At 36.7% G+C, this 17,822-nt stretch overlaps 1 protein-coding gene across 1 annotated transcript; it reads left to right on the forward strand.

The window, feature by feature from the left end:
• Positions 1–592: 592 nt before the first annotated feature.
• On the forward strand, positions 593–16,685 carry LOC103723982 (uncharacterized). The gene is made up of 9 exons (XM_008815093.5): positions 593–1,133; positions 1,764–1,806; positions 1,903–1,981; positions 2,106–2,151; positions 2,308–2,406; positions 13,771–13,839; positions 13,956–14,298; positions 14,486–14,643; positions 15,510–16,685. The coding sequence occupies exons 1-9, from the start codon at positions 696–698 to the stop codon at positions 16,410–16,412; spliced, it is 2,178 nt and encodes a 725-aa protein (XP_008813315.4). The 5' UTR covers positions 593–695; the 3' UTR covers positions 16,413–16,685.
• The last annotated feature ends 1,137 nt before the right edge of the window (positions 16,686–17,822 follow it).

Below are 17,822 nucleotides of genomic sequence, written 5' to 3' on the forward strand. Positions count from 1 at the left end.
CATTTGCAACCTACAAATATGTCTTGCTTAATTTGCTTTCAATCTTTATAGGTTATGAAATCTACTACCTTTTTTTTCCTAACAAAACAAAAAAAAGAGGATCCAAAGTGTGCTTTGCTTAGGTCTGACCTTTGGCTCCCATGGCAAGCCAGCTCTTGGACCACCCAAGTGAAATAAGAATCAGGTCTAATGGCACCACCTTTTTTATCACTTGGCACCTAATTCTCTATACTTTAATGATCTCCTACTATTTAATCTTCAAAGGCTTTCTAGGTGTCTCCATTCACAAAGGACAAGCAAGGCCATTAAGATTCCTTTGCCATCCGGCCGCATTAATTCGCCCATTAATTCAAAGCCTCCTCCCACAAGAACCAGGAGCGCTCATTAATTGTGAACTTATCAAAGCACCAATTCCCATCACACACCCACTCACTAAGTCACGGGCCCCACAAAAGGGTGAGATTGTGGGTGCTAGGAAGACGGAGAGCGGACTAACAGTTCGTTTCGCCCGGTCAGCAAGCGTGCCGGGGCCCACCAGGCCAGTCACGTGCCCACTCGCCGATCACGTGCGGCGTCGCTCCAAAACGCCCTCGGCCGAAATAGAGAAAAAATATTAATAATTCCAAAAAAACGCCCCGGTTTCTAGAGAGAGAGAAGGGGAGAGAGAAAGGGGGGGAAGGGCGGGGGGCCGCGCAATGGGCAGCAGCAACAAGCCAGTAGCGGAGAAGAAGAGGAAGAAGAAGGGCCGCCCCTCCCTCCTCGATCTCCAGAAGCGCAGCCTCCGCCTCCAAAAACAACAGCAGGAGAAGGAGAAATCTGGCAACCGGAACCCTAACCCTAACCCTAGCACCAATCCCTACCTCCGCTTCCCTTCCTCCTCCTCCACCCGCCGGATCACCCGCCGGAACACACATCCCGAGGCGGCAGAGGCGGCGGCGGATGAGGACGACGAGGAGGAGGCGGAGAGCTCCGGCGGGAAGCGGAGGGAGAAGAAGCTCAAGCTCGTTCTCCGCCTCCCCCCTGGTCTCTCCCCGAATTCCAATTCCGGCTCCGATTCCGACGACGATGCTGGGGGCGCCGCCCGCCGGAAGAGGAACATCGACGCCGTCGGCAGCCATGGGGATCGAGACAAGGTAGTCACTCCCGGCTTCTTAGTTTGACACGGTTACTGTATTATTTTTTTATTGCATTCCCTCTCTTTCCTTTGAATTTGGAGTGGGGACGCGGAGATCCGGTGCTCTACGGGATCGGGCGCCGGGGCTTCTTGATTCGAGGATGTTTTGCGGGATTTAAAAACTGGGGGTTTTGTACGGTTTCGTCTACGGATCGCGAATCTATGCGTCGATGTCGGTTGGATTTTTTTCTCGGATTCCGTTCTTTAGTTAAATTTTTTCTCGTGGATATCCAAACTGAGAAAGTTTTGAGATTTGACTAGGTCAACTTGTCAATCATTTCTTGAAAGCCGAAGTATCTCTGCTGTTGAAATTTTGAGTCTTTTTTTTTTCTTTTTAGTTTTCTAAGTGGATGTGGATGGGGGGCTGGGTCTTTGGAAGACGGATTTTATCTTTGAAAAATAATCTGACTGCTTTTTTGAGAAAAGTTAATCTTTGTCCTCTTTCTTCCATTTTGTTCTTATTCACAACATTTATCATGAGGTAGATCTGTTTGCTTTCCTTTATTTTTTTCGCTTCTTCCTTGGTGTTTTTCTTTTTACGGCTTGGATTTTTTCCTGACTGTTTTTGGAAATGATTTTCTTATTTTAGGCAGAAAGGCACAATTCCTCGAAAGCGATGGATTCTCTTCAAGGTTTGGTGCTCATGCATTTATTTCGAGAAGTCGCGGGAGAAAGAAGATCCGGACTATTTAGTGCGTAGAATTATCTAACATTTGTGTTACGAACAGGGGAGCCATCAGATTCCGGGCCCACAACATCTTTGCCAGACAAAAAGTTGTTGGTGTTCATCCTCGATAGGCTCCAGAAGTGCGTTCTTTGTTTTCTTTTTGGAATCTCTCTCGTGGTGCCCTTTTTTATGATTTCTGTGTTTAGTGCTGTTTTGTTTTGCTGTATTCATTAATTTTGATGATATATTCTGATTTATCTTTAGGAAAGATACTTATGGTGTCTTCTCAGAGCCTGTGGATCCGAACGAGGTCAGTTTGAAAACTGTTCAAGCTGTTGCTTTCTTTGCTTGTGTATTTTCTCCTTGTTTTTCATTTTCAACGTTCTTAGCTGTTTTTTCTGATGCTGCTTTGGTTATGCTTGAGTTTGTTTTGAAGCATAATATTTAATGTTTGATGTATTCACAGCTTCCGGACTATCATGAAGTCATAGAGCATCCAATGGATTTTGGAACTGTACGCAAGAAGCTGTCAAGTGGAGCATATGCAAACTTGGAACAGTTTGAGGTTGGTACAAGTATTGCAAACTTGCATGGATGTTTCATTGTTCTCTTCATGGATGATAAAGTTTCCTAGAATTGAAAATGCTATTATTTGCTGTTCTCTTCCACCCCCATTCTCCCTCTCACTCTCTCTCTCTCATGTTAGAAACCAACGTCTGTTGGGAGGTGCATTACATTCATTTGTTGGTTTATGTTATGGTTAATGATACAGAGATGGTAAATATGCCTGCATCACCTGTTATGTTAGTGATGCTGCTTTACTATTTGTTGACTTGATTATTTATGTGCTACTCTGCTCCTTGTAATTGTTCTGGATACTGGTTGACAGTTGTTATTTCTAATTTTATCTCCTTTTCATAATTGATCACAATTTGGACACGAAATTTCTTTTTTCATTACTGTTACCATGCAGTTCTTTCTGAAATTGCGCCATTAATTTTCTGTGATCTATGATGAGTGATAAATAGAATGCATATTTTTTGTTTTTCTTTTTGGGGAGTGGCGTGGGGGCATTGAAGGTGCAGTAAGGCAATAATAACTAATTGTTTCATCCAGTTTCTAATTTGTAGTCGTATAACCTAATTCATGGTCATAGAAGTCACCTTAGTGGATTGTTTTCATAATGTTCAAATATTTACTCAGTGATGCATTCTCTGTTGTCTCTCATGTCTAGTATCAGTCACATTTTATGCTGAGCTGTATGTGCTTAACTGTGATTCATGATCATTTAATTCATACTGCAAATGAAGAGGTTCTGATCTTTCCATGCCCATTAATACAACTAATTGTGTACCTGGTAGTTTTGCTGTGATGAAGGTGTATGACAAACTGAACCTATTTTATTTTCCTTTCCGGGAATTCATAATGTTGTGGGACAAAAAAAGAGGGCAAAAGATAAGAAACATATCATGCTTCTAGTGCAATGCAAATTCCAAAAGTCTAGGAAATCTTGTACTTTGAATGTCTCTTGCAATCCTATCAGCTAATCTATGTGATAATTCGTAGGAGAAGTTATTATTTTCTAGACAGTGTCCTTAATCGCATTGCTCAGTTTGGAAAATATCCATGTCTTATTTGCCCGAATATTCATGATATGATCTTTGAAGTCTGCATGTCTGGATGGACTGGAGGAACACTAGCAAATGAGGTAGACAAAATTTATTTAACATTTCAATGTGATTGAAGGTCGAGAATTTTGCAAGCCATACATTTTATGTCTTTTCTGCCATCAAAATTTGCTGTATTATGGTATCAGAGAGCACATAGAATTGCTTTTTATGCATGTCATTTGTTTTTCCAATTGTAACTTCCTAGCCATGAAAAGCATAAGAAAATGCTTGAAAAATTATTTGGAATGTTTTCTTGTTTATACTGCACAAATAATTGATTTTCGAGGTAACGTGGTTTATGCTTTTCATCAGTAAAACTTGTATGACTTGATGAGGGCACAGAAGTAAGTCTGGTGCAACCTCATAAGGCTGTAAAATTGTACACTTGGAGGTGCTATAGCCATATTAAGCTCCTCTTGTAGAGGTCAGCATAGCATTTTTTGTGACTGCAAAAAAAAGGGTTTGTCTGATACGTTTGCCCGCCCTGTCCTTCTAGATATTAATGATAGTGCATTATATTGCGCATAATCTGTTAGTATCATAGTTTGGGACGTTTCTAATTTTCTTAAATAGATGATTAGATGTTAAAGTTCCACGAGTGACTTTTGTTGCCATTTTCTCATTCAAGTGGAGTAGCTACCTTGTAATATTAAGAAGCAACAAATTGTGAGCATAAATAATTTAATACACTAATGATGCCTTGCCACCTTGTAAGGACTAGATGATTCTAAAGCTATGTTTTCTTTATTTTATAAATAAACCAAACATCAGACATAGTTTTACTCAAGCTTACCATCAGGTTTAACTATAGGTAGACGTTCTTTTTTCTCCTTATCAGTAATAATTCCTTACATAACTTGTTCATTTACTTCCTTAGATCTTTCCTAAGGATATTCTTGGTCCACTTTTTTGAATTTTGATTATAGTGGTATGCATTGGAGAGTAGGTTTGGTAGCCATTTTTGCTGAAGGCTAAGATCTTCTTATCCTTTTACTATTGACACCAACAACTGAAGGTGATATGGCTAAACATCTATAAAACATCTTAAAAATAAAGGAATGTTATTATTGTTATTCTATCTAGGGGTGGCAATTGGGTTGGGTCGGGGTTGGATGTGGGTTGGGTCAAATAACAATTTGAACCTGACCTATTTATTAAATAGGTCAAAAATCTATATCCAAACATGACTTTTTTATTAAACAAATAGTTTGACTCGACGTGCACAACTTGCTTAATAAATGGGTTGAATTAGGTTAAAGAGGCTAAACAGATTTTAAATAGGTTAAAGAGGTTCTAAAGACGGTTAAACGGGTTGTTTTGTGACCCATCCCCACTATTACATGGGCAAAATGGGCTAAACGGGTCAGGACTTCAAATCTGAACCTGACCCATTTAATAAACGGGTTAGGTCGGATTGGCCCATTTGTGACCCAGATCCATTTATACCAAATTTGACCCTGCTTAAACTGGGTTGGTTGCTGCAGGTAGGTTGGAAGGTTGAGTCATAAATTGCCACCTTTAATTTTATCATGCTTTAGTAATGTATCATAGCTGCTTTGATGATATCCTCCCTCAATCTTTTTCACATTTTGAGCAAGTCAGTTTGAAAAGGACTACCATGATGTCTCTGCATGTTTGCATATAGCTATTTCACTTTCTCATTGTGGGAAAGTTACAATTTGAATATTGAAACTTAGATATTGTGTTATAAAATGTTTTGTTAACATTGTTGTCTTATAAAATGCTTTGCTTAAAATGTTTCTTTAGTATATTAGATATTTGAGAGGGCTCCTTGTCAAAGTTTGCAATCTCGGTATTGGACCTGTTACTAAGATCATATTGTTATAGTGTTGGTATGCCCCACCCCCCACCCAACAAAATCGAGTATTGTTCAATATCGGTACGGCATGATATGCCCAGTATGGGGCGGTATGCACCGGTTCTGCGAACATTGCTCCTAATTTTCTAACATAGTATTGGTGTTTAACCAATCTTCTCGCAGCTTCATGTCAAGCTGCAGTTTTAACTAGTAACTTAGGATCTGATGTGCAACATTATGGATTTAACATTTGTATGTTGTAAAGCATGTTTATTAGTTAATGATTGAACCTTTGCAACTTGTCAGAAAGTGTTGTTTTTATTTCCTATTTTATGTAAGCCACATGAACATCAATTACTTGAGTTGTCTACTTTTTTAGAGGTAGGGAATATAACCTGCTAGAGATATAATCAAGCTAAAGCATGGTCATTACATGATCTATTCTTGAGTGTTTTTTCCTATCTCCCCCTTTTTTTTTTTACTTTTCAGCATTCTAGCACCAGGATTTTGTGGAATGCATTATTAGACTCTAAATTGTTTCTGAAAGTGAAATTCTTAGGTTATCAAGTTTCTGTATTTTATCGTCTTTTTAGCTGAAGACTGAGCATATCACCTCATATGAGTAGATGCCAACAGTGGCTGGACAACTGTTGGTGAAAATAACACTCAGTTTCAAAAGGACTAATTCATTATCATATTGTGTTCCTGCACAGTTGTATTTTTTCTAATTTAAAAATGTGTGTTAATGCCATATTACATCTACAAGTTAACATTGAAATTGCAACATCGGCATGATGCTAGAAGCACAAAATCAGAATGATATTCCTTTCCTTTTCCAGGGCTGGGGTAAAGTATTTTTGGGTTACTTGTTTTGCAGTAGTTTTCATGTAATAACTTTACCTAATTAAAATGGCTTCATGTAGTTGTGATGGGTTGACCATTTAAATCATCTAATATAATGGTTGTTTAGTTTTTGTTTCTCTTCTTTTTACAAGTTAGTTTAGATGGTTGAGATCCTCTCATTCTGAAAAATTTTCTTGATGCAATACTATTGCATATGTAAGTGACAAGCAGAAGATCATAATACTTTTCATTTGAACTTATATGCTGGGTCTTTGATTTGCATATCACCATTGATGTTGAATGCAATTGATATACTGGTGGAGATTATCAGGTGGTAGCACAATGACTAAATGAATGTGTGCGGTGAATTGCTGATTTCATACCTTTATCTTGTTTTTTTTTTTTTTTTGGTGGATAGGAAGACAGTAATTAGCTATAGGATTAGGTGGTCCTGTGATTCCAAAGGAAATACACTCTCTGATGCTTAGTTGGCTTACTTGAAAGGCAATATTCTTATTTGTGACTACTTTTGGGATTGATTATATGGTATGTATTTTATCAGATGTTTGTTAGTATCATCAGATTAATTTTAAGTAGATTTATTTTTTAGATGGAGGGTAAGAGACCAGGATAGTTAATTTAACTTCTGGGTAGGTGTTAATATTTTTGGTAGTTTCATAGAGCAGAGAGAGCAGCATGTTAAGGTACGGTATCTCTGGTTTCCTGTAGTAGGATATATTTGGGGATAGACGCTTTTTTTTGGTACAACGGGGATAGATGTTTGAGGAAGCAAGAGGTAAAATCTGCAGAAACTATGTCATATTAGCCTTATGTTATATGACCTGTAAAGTAGAAATAAAAAATTGCTGTATAGGAATGAGTATAAAAAAAATTAAAGGATTTCTATAGGAAAAAATAAATCTTTGCTTTGGTTAGATAATGAAAGATTGTTAATGATGCTTTGATAGCTAGATGCTTCTATAAGAGAGGGTAACTGGCATGGTAAAACTTTGTGATATTAGGTCAGGGTACATTTGAATAGGCATGGAAAACTTTATGACCATGAGACAGAAAGAATTAATAATCATGCTTTTAATGATGGGGAAAATATCTAGTTTTAAAAGGTGCTGATCTTGTGAAGCAGTATGGAAACATCAATGCCAGAGTGAGCATGGAGATAAGGATAGATTTACTGCTGTGTGTTGTCTGCATAACTTTATGAAGCTTCTAGCTTTTTAGCCTGGTTCAGTTGGGGAGAAAGCATAAGCACACAAAATTTCCAACAACCACAGTCACTATCTGATCTATATGTTGGCAATTAGACTTGCTAGGTTTGGCCTTCAATTAGTTAGCTCATCGTCTGATGTCAAACTTTGCACTATCTTCATCATAGTTAGAAATTGATGTTGACAATGTCTTTAAAGCATCAATTAAATGTTTGTGCAAACCATATACAACCATTTTCTTTGGATTGGCCTTATGAGTAGTGTATGTGTCAGCATTGTTTCCCATTTCAGAAAAAAATGTATGATAAAAGTATGTAATTGGGATAAATCCTTAACACTTCGCTGCTCTTGAAACTGTTGTCATGATGATTTTTAGCTACCGTGTTAATTTATGTTACATGGCCATGCTCCTTTCCTTTGATAAGTTAAATGAATAGTTAATGTTCTCTCTCTCTCTCTCACTTCCTATCTCTCTCCTGATCAAAAGTTGATATATAGTATGAAACTGACTGACATATGAAATACAAAAATTATGACAAAAATCTGCAGTATGATGAAAGATAGATTGGATTCTTTCATCAAAGAATCATCACCTTGTATTGCTCTACTAATATGATAAAGTTGAACAAATATTGATTTCTTTGGGATTAAACCCATTTAAGCATAACATTTATTATTGGAATATTAGCTGTATCATAACATAAGAAAAGTAATTAAAAGCCATTAGGAACATTTTACTGGTTCTCAGTGGCATCTATGAATTGTTTAGCAATGATTGTATGTAGACACAATAGGTTTGTCTTGCTATTTTAATACTTGTAGTATGTTTTACAACCACGGAATGCTACGGGGAACATGTCTTGACTTCAGTAGAAAGTTGTCACAAGTGGATTGGGGCATGAATAATTCAACAATTAAATATATGCAACTTCATTGCCTGTGGTTATTTATGCAAGTGTTTTTTTTAATTGTTTGGAGGGATAAAATCATGCTAAGAGTGTATTGAGTGCTCTTAAATTTATTAACACAATGAAATGTATGTTATAATGTAAGTAGGACTTAGTGGACTAGGTTCTATTGGCTTTAATTTGGATGGAGGAATGCTCACAATCTATATATCAAATTCTGAAACAGTAGCATGATAACAAGGAAATCAAGATCTTTATGTCCTCAACATCTAAATTTACACTGCTTTAAAAGTAGCAAGCTAGACCACTTCCTATAGAAATGAGCCAAATTGTTTTATATGAACAATTAATTAGAGAATTGGGTTTTCAGTGGTTTTGTGAATATACAGGAGCATGTTTTGAAATTCTTAATTAGGATTAGATTAGAAGTAATTTGCGAAAGCATAAAAAATAAATACACTAATAAGATTGGGTTGAAAAAAGTAAACGGCACTTTACTAAGTTTGTCTCTGAAAATGGAGCATTATTAGTTAGGGGACTTTTGATCAAGAGTTTATGTTTTGGCATAGTGTTATCTTTTAAAACTCAATCTGAAACTTCTTGTAAGTTCAGAATACTACTATCATCTTAAGGAATTCTCTGTAAATAAATGAAAGAAAAGGAAAGAGCATGTATCACACTGACATACATGAGTCCTGTACTGAGGGATCGCTCCTGCTTGTGAATACTGTGAAGAAATAAAGCTTAGTTGCTGGAATTGGGAGGTGGTGTGAGTGTGAGAAAGCAGAAATTTTAGAAACACTAGAGTACTTAGGAAGCGGGTGCTGGTTTGGGATTCCAGGAAAAATCTAAAGCAGGTAATGCATCCTAGATAGAAGATTCCGGCTGCTAAGGGTATAAAATCTGGCTTATACTACTTTTGTTGATCAGGAATAACTTTACCAGGATAACTGGTAGTATAACAGGCATAAGATCGTTTTAGGAACATGATTGCAGAACTATGTATTCTATTACTTAAGATATGATTACTAAAAAAATATTATTAATAACTTAGAATTAATACCTTTTATAAAATATGGTTCTAAGTCCCTTTTATGGGTTTTCATGTTACATGGGTCAATATTTCAGAGGATTAGACATTTGAGTTAAAAGATGGAATAATAGAAGTGATGAAGAGATAATTCTCATTCATATTTTTACCCATCCACCGAATTGTATTGTTTTACAAAAGCTAGTTTTTTTAGCTTAGAATATGTCTTTAACCTTGGTCATGTCATTCACGAACAATTCTTACATTATTGGATTTCTGCTTTTTAATGCCTCTATGAGCAGTGAATTCCACTATCCATTCTACCACATGCTGCCACTGCCTGAAATATTCATATCTGTGTACGATACTAGCGACAGATTTGGGATTTGGGGTAAACTGACAAAAGGATAAATTTGTATATGGAAAAAAGGGAGATTGTCAACTATTAGAAGTTTGAAGAACTGAGAAATAGATTTAATAATTGGAAACTTCTTAATAAATATACAGAAAACATTAAAGTTCATGAAATATTCCATATCAATGACAAGAAAAAATCATAAAGTTTATCTTTTTGTTTAAAAATTGTCAAAAAAATCTGTTGATAATCTGAGAGTTGAAAAAATTGCTGGAATTATATAGTGGGCTATATTTTACATCTATAGGTTATGAACATAACTCTTTGCCCATATGCACACTCATTGCTGCTCTTTATGACAGGATGATTACATTAAAAATCAAGATCTTTGCTACTTCATTGTGTGTTTTAAATGACAGGAAACAAAGGTGTGCTTATGTAAATTTGCTTGGAGGAGATGTTGTCAGGGGTGAGTTATTGATGTTGATTGAGGAATTCTGAAAATTAAAGATAGGCAAGTAGATTAAACTTTTGAAGTGTTCCAAATCATTTAGTTGTTGCAGAGCAAGATGATAAGAGTTCTGTAGCAAGCCAGTATTATTGAAAATGTTACTAGTATTAGAAATACTTTGCTTGCAACGATTGTTCAGAAAAAAACAAATATTGTTACATTGTATGGGGTTTAATGAGATGCTGGTCATGGAATTCTGCTGCTGGTTGAGATGAAATTGAGGGACCTGTTTGATGGATGCAGCCCATGTAAGCGTTATATACTAATGTCTGACATGTCCCCTGGTAGTCACGAAGTAATGATGCTATATGAAAAGGGGAAATTTAGGGATTGATTTAGTTAGCCAGATATGTGAAATATAGGTTTCAAAATAAGAAAATTCCCAATATACATACATGTATCAGATAAACAAAGTGCAAGCTCGTGCCATATGTTATTCTTGAACTGGATCTGATTTGTTTTTGGTTGAGGCTGTCCTATCTTTATTGAAACATTCTGGTCTCTAGTTTTTGTGTTCCTTGTGAGATTTATGTCAAGAGATAGTTTGATTATGCTTTTGTGTCTGAAGAAACAAAGCAAGGGCTACTTACATTTTGTATGGAGTCACTGTTTGATTGTTTGCCTAGCCTTTTTAGTTTGCCTACAGGCACCTCTTATAGATTGAATCATGTTATTAGCCTTGGAATATGCTTCTAACCTCTTTCCTACTTGCTAACTCTGTGCATGTTTCGATTCTGTAATATTATAATCAAACTTATAGGACCTGGGAACTGTAACTTCAAATTTGTTTTCTCCTCTCTTCTTTGTTTTACAGATTCTTTTGATTCATTCAGGAAAGATGTTGACATGCCGGTTCTTTTTATTTTGAATTTATATTGACTGCCTTTGAAGATAAACTTTGTTTTGCGTCGTGACAAAGCCTTAACGTACAGTGGTTTCACAAAAAGGAGATGCTTGAGTCGTATCATATTTTAATTTTGCAAAGCCTTCTAGAAGATATAACTATAGAGGACAAGGTTTGCTGTCTTAATACCTGAAATCGTATATGTACCATCTTATTACAGTGTTGGTATGCGGTATGGTATGGTAAGGTTCAGCATAGCAAGTGTCGGTATGGTAAGATTCAGCGTACCGAGTATTAGTATAATAAGGTTTAGGGTACCAAGTATTGGTACGGTTCGGTACGAATCGGCACGGTACCGACTGATATGTCAAATCTTGATGCATGACAATAGGAATTATAGCCAAAATACACTATAGATTTAAAACTGATAAAGAAGTTGACCTACCAACGCGAGTTTAAGTTTTTGCAGCTAAGTTAAATGTAAGCTTATAGGCTCTATTAAAGCAGTTCCATGAGCCAGATATAATTTTGATGTCATTTTTACACATCCGCTATTTTTATTGAATTTTTTTATCAATTTCACTTTTTAATCTATATCATATGTACTGTACCGGGGGCAGAAATATAATCTGTAAGAAATATGACGGAATAAATGCCCTTAATCGCCTTGAAGTTGTGATTTTCAGGATTCTCGAAAGATATGTCTAGAAAATATCATATTCATTCATCTTATGATCAAAATATGGTGAAAAATAAATATGGATTAAAATGTGAACCATCTGGGTCTATCATTACAAGGAAACGAGCTTCCATTTTCTTTTCATATGCCCTTTTTTTTCCAGGGGGACCTGGATCAGTATTTCTTTGTTTAGTAGTTTCTCCAGAATATGTTTCAGGAAACTTGGGATTGCGTTTACATTAGTGAATAAAGCCATTTGACTAAGCAAATATGGGGACTCAGTACCAAATTTATTATCATTGTAATTGTTGTCATCGTCATCAATTCTTGATTACTGGTATTCAGATAGCAAGCTGTATACCATATTGGGCAGCAAGTTTAGTAGCACGAATCCCATCTTTAGCCTCATTTTTATCATATCAACCGAAACTCCAGGTAAAGTTTTGGAGGTTACCCCTATAGGATAAGACATTTGTTTGCAATACTAAAAAAATCATGAGAGAAATTTAAGTTAGTATTACTTGTTTGCGCAAATGATTTGCTGTGAGAGGCTGCTTTAAACCTAACAATCAATTGAAGCATGATGACCATGAACATTAATCTGTATTATTCTAGCCTTCTAGGCACGTGTTTCATGTGAGTAATTGTTGAAGAAATCAAGTATGCAGAGGACAATTGAGCTTGATTTTTCAATATATTTTTTTGGATTCTTTTTGTTTAAACATACACAAAATTGAGGGGTTTATTTATACATTCAGATTATTAAAGGGGATATGTTTGAGATTTTTTTATTATACCTTTTTTTTTTTTAATTTGAAGTAATAATGTATTGTATTTGTTATTAAGTTTAGGGTGTCATTTGTGAACTTTTAAGTTTCAATATTAAATATTACGATACAAGGCTGGAGAATTTTATGCATTAACCCACTTGGCAAGAAGGTGGAGACATGTCTACAAATTGCCAAGGTTACCATGGATTGGAAGTATATTAGCAAGATTCAATTAGTTTATATTATAGAATAGCATTTTTTCTTTTTTGAAATCTTGATTGTAATAGAAGAGATGTGATCGCACTTCCCTGTTGTGTATGGGTTAGTTTGGAGGGATGTATTTTATGCTAGTGATAATGAAGCATTATCATAAGTCTTATACTCTTTCGGCAGGAAATTTCATATTAATTCATAATGCAAGTATGATCACCTGGAAAAATGAAGTACACCATTTGCCTTTATTGTTGGCTATATGAGACTCTGTTCTGAGGACATTATTATACCTAGTTACTTGAAACCAGAACTGATTTAAGTGTAGTTGTGGGAAAACAGATCTCTCAAAAGATTTTTAGAATAAGGAAACAGGTGTGAGTGCGGTGCGAATTTCAGGAGTGATTTGAGCTACAAATTTCTGCCTACCAAGTGTTACAATATAGGTTTAGCTTATCAGTATATAGTAGCTTTTGCATGCTTATGTTGATTTTTATTAGTAGTTGTCAGAGAGATTTTGTAACCGATCCAAAGTTGCCTCCCAAAAGATGACTTTGTTTTAACTTAACCTTCTTTTGTCTTTAGTTAAGATTTATGGGTTTAGTTCGAGAGTAATAATTTGAGCCTTTGATTTTAGAAAAGTTTCTCTTATATGATCTATAGCCTACGATATGTCAGGCATGAGTGATTGTTTTCATGAGCTCTATCTAATTACGTAGCTTGAAGTAATACTGCTTTAAGCTTTTTATGGAAATTTGCACTGACAATGTTTGATTATGTGAAATGACCTGTTGGGTGGACGTATATCTTCCCTGACTGTTGTGAGCCCCTGGGGATTATTGTTTGCATTAATATAGTTTCTTGATTGATGCGTAAATAAATAATGGAGAGTATGCAATCTGTTGTACATTTTTTTTTCAATTTGGAACACGATATTTGACTGACGCATCTGCTTGCAGGAGTTTCACTTCTGAGCTATTTTCCTAGAAGTCCAGAGCACATTTTGTTTTAGTTGATCTCATGAAATTTTTAACATGTACCTATTGTATTATATGTCTTTGCAGAAGGATGTGTTCTTAATCAGCTCAAATGCCATGCGCTATAATGCACCAGATACCATTTACTATAGACAGGTATTAGTCTTGTCAAAGGTTGTTACATGTTGTTTAATATTGTCGGGTTAATTTACTATCTTAAAATATATATTGTAAGTTTCTTCGGTTGTTTAAAAAGTGGTTCATATGTACAGGCACGATCCATCCACGAGCTTGCCAAAAAGAACTTTGAGAACTTGAGACAGGAAAGTGATGACAATGAACCAGAACCAAAGACAGTTGTGAGGAGAGGGAGACCACCAAACAAAAATAAACGGCCTGTTGGCAGACCTGCTGAGCGTGCTACTTTGGATTTCTCCTCTGATGCAACACTTGCTAATGCGGGAGATGGTATTCATTGGTCTAACATGGCACATGATTTGTCAAGAAAAGGATCAGCGGTGGATAAGTCTGTCATGATGGCTTCCCATGGTCTTCGCAACATTGACATGTTCAGTTTGGGCGAGAGAAAATCAGAGAGAAATGAAGAATACTCAGGTTTCTAATATACTCTGCTGCTTTGATTTGTATCTTGCAACACTCAATGACTTTTTGTTTTTTTAAAATATCTTGCTTTAGGGGAATCTGTAACTGCTTGCTTTGATCTTTTTTACTTATTTATTCTCCTTTGAAGACTGTCAAGTATATTTTTTGAATTGCTTTTGCTGCCTCTTTTATATTTAAGGTTCTGCACTTAAAGGGATTTCAACAAAATATGGGAAGAAACTCACTGTTATAGATGAAAATCGTCGCAACACATACAAGCAACCCCAACAATTTACCTCTGTATGCGAGCCACCAGTACTGACCACCTTTGATGGAGACAAGAAACAACTGGTGCCAGTAAGTACCTAAAGACTATCTCAGTTTTTTTCTTTATCTTTTCTCTCTTTTCTTCAGTGAAAACAGTACTAGAAGTTTACTGTGATTTGCCTAATTTATAGCACAGTTTGCTCAAGTAAGTTTGCACTATCCCAAACATTTTATTGTCTTGGTTTGTTCAGAAATTCATGAATTTTCAACTATCATGGTATTCTCAATCAGTTCATAACAAGCTTTGAATATTCCATTATTAACGGCCCCCACTGAAACCATTATTGACTGTTATAATGGTTATAATAGCTATTATTTGTCTCAAGAAAGAACTTTTCAAAATCTAAATATTAAAAGAATTGCTAAAATAATGGCTGTTGTAATGGTGTTATAATAGGAAATAATGGGGTTATAATAGGAAATAATGGACAATTACCAAAAAAATAATGGCATTATCTTTTCCTTGGTTTTTTATTAGATAAAATAATTTATTTCTTGGATTGTACAATCATTTTCGGAGGGAATTTTGAGCAAAAAAATGGAATTTTTAAAAATATTATGTTATTTAAAAGAAAGTACAAGCAAAATTAATGGCCATTATTTATGTTATAAGATCCTTTATGATGGGCATTGCAGGAGTAATGGAAAATAATTGGCATTATATTTTTCCACATTATTTACCTCAATAACATAACAGGGGTGGCTGAAACTGTTATAATGGCCATTATAACAGTTGTAACGCCATTATTTAAAACCATGGTTCATAATATCTTGTGGGCTTCAATTTATATACTGGAAACTTATTTTGCCGATCAAGAAATGCAAATTGCAAACTCTTCTCTCGTGGTGTCTCCTGTGAAACTCATTATATGTGGCCATGATTTTATTTGAAACAGGTTGGGCTTCACATGGAGTATTCATATTCAAGGAGTTTGGCTCGATTTGCTGCAAATCTTGGCCCCATTGGCTGGGCCATTGCTGCCAAGAAGATTGAAAGAGCATTGCCTTCTGGGACAAAGTTTGGCCCTGGTTGGGTTAGAGATGGGGATGCTCCACAACAATCACAACCACCTCTGTTATCTGCATCATCTCCATATCCCTCTTGTCAACCAAAAATTTTGCCCTGCACCACAATATCCAGAAGTGATAAACTTCCACAGAGGCTGGAACCACCCTCAAATGTCTCAGCTGTTGAAGAAGCCCATTTCAGCAGGACTCTTCCACCTGCTTCAACAGCTGCTGCTGCTAATAGACCCCCTGATATTATGGATGGTCCCGTGTCTTCTAGGGGATCAAATTATGAGAATGGGTTGAGTGCTTTAAGTGCTGTTGGTGGTGGTGATGCTAATCAGTTCAAGGCACCCTTTCAGGTTCATCAGAACCCAGGAATGCAGGCCACAATAAATGGCTTCAATAATGTGTTTAAAGTGTCTTCGCAGTTTGGTAAAATGCTGAGACAAACAAGAACACCTGGGTCTTTTGGTTCTGATGTACAGATGACACATTCTCAAGCACTTGACATGGTTTCCAGAAGCAGCAACAGCATCATCCATCAGGCACCCACCAGCCACTTGGATGCAGAGAGGGTAAAACCGATGGCAGGTTATTCAAATACAGTAAGTTCCAGAAACCCCTTGCCGGATTCTGGCCTCTCCCAGGGGTCATGGCAGGGTGTGTCACTGCAACCAAAGTCGGATTCTGTTCCACCTGACCTCAATGTTGGATTCCAGTCTTCAGGATCGCCAACTTCTGGCATGTTAGTTGATTCACAGCAACCTGATTTAGCCTTGCAGCTTTGAAGGTACAAGTTATTCTTCATTTCGGTTAACTAGAGAGAGAGAGATTCATGGTGTTGGACTCGCAACCGACAAGCAGTGTTAGATGATGAAAATATAGATAGTGAGGGTTTTTAACAATTATTCAACACCAGCATTATGTTGTAATGGTGCAGGGGGTGGTTGTACAGATTAATTAATGTATTAGAAATTAAAAATCTTCAGATGAAGAAGCTGAATCCCATTTGTCACATTCGAATTCGTCTTAGTAGAGAAGATTTTGCTTCTGCTGATAAATTATTCACCCTCTTGGTTGATTGAGCTAAACATGGATCCATGCTCATTTTGTCTCCAAAGATGACAATAGATTCTTCACATCAGGATATTTTGTTCTATGCGGCTTGCCAATATATATCAAACAGCAAGGAAATGAATATAGCAGTGCTGACCTGACCATGGATGTCATGACATCAGATATTCAAACTTGTATATTGTTGTATGACATGGCATATGTTAAGGTTGTGTTTGGAAGCAAGCAATGTTTTAATGGTATCCCTAATCGTTAAAATTGGGTTTCTGTACTGAATTGAGTTTGAATACAAGTGTTGATGATCCAAGTCTCTGGAGACACCATGATAACTTAATTTTAAACCGGGAATGAATGACAATGCAAATGTCATAACTAGAATTCCAAGGTTGGCGCATGAAAAGGGTTTGGTGTAAACCTTGTAATATATTTAATGATGCTAGAATGAAATTATTGGTCCTGCTTATGGGACTGGCGTTAGCATGGATATCCCTCTCCCAGTATCCTCAAAACCTCTCAACCCTAACAGCCATCAAGAGCTCGCGGGCACCTCCATGAAACCTGCTAACTCGCAGCTCGAACCTCAACGACCCCAGAAAACCTGCATGAAATCCCAGTTTTGTCCTCAGAAAGGGGTCGCAAGATGCACATAAAATGCTAAGTTTCTCATCATACGCATGGGGTTTTTTCTCATATTTCAGTTTATTCGATTTTGGTTTATTGTCTTCTTGGCTCAATTTCTTTTTCATGATCCCTGTCTTCTTTTGCCTCTTCATCTTGTTCCCCACCATGACCCTTCTATATATGAACTTTTTCCAAATACCAATCTCCAGCTTACATCTTTAGCCAGAGAGGAAGAGAGACGTGGGCCCCACAACAAAGTATCTGTGGTTTGTAGTGGCCTCCGACAAAGGGCCCCACCTTTCGTGTGGATGGGAATTTCCAGTAGAAAACAAAAATTCCAACCGGGTGTCAGTGGAAAAGACTCGAGAGGAGAGAGTGGCAGTTGGCACGCAGCCCACCAGCCCTCAAAACGCCCTTGGGCATTTGAGGGGAGGAGAACGCCACGAGACAAATCCATCCTGGTGGCAGTGCCAGTCGTCCAACGAACTGCACCAAAGCCCTTC

Source organism: Phoenix dactylifera, chromosome 6 (assembly GCF_051530095.1).
Source record: "Phoenix dactylifera cultivar Ajwa chromosome 6, Ajwa_hap1_PhDact_Kaust_v1.1, whole genome shotgun sequence".
NCBI lineage: Eukaryota > Viridiplantae > Streptophyta > Magnoliopsida > Arecales > Arecaceae > Phoenix > Phoenix dactylifera.

Coding starts and splice junctions, on each gene's coding strand:
- LOC103723982 (XM_008815093.5), top strand. CDS start 696: ATGGGCAGCAGCAACAAGCCAGTAGCGGAGAAGAAGAGGAAGAAGAAG. Junction 1,134..1,763: donor GCCATGGGGATCGAGACAAG/GTAGTCACTCCC, acceptor TTCTTATTTTAG/GCAGAAAGGCACAATTCCTC. Junction 2,407..13,770: donor CAAACTTGGAACAGTTTGAG/GTTGGTACAAGT, acceptor ATGTCTTTGCAG/AAGGATGTGTTCTTAATCAG.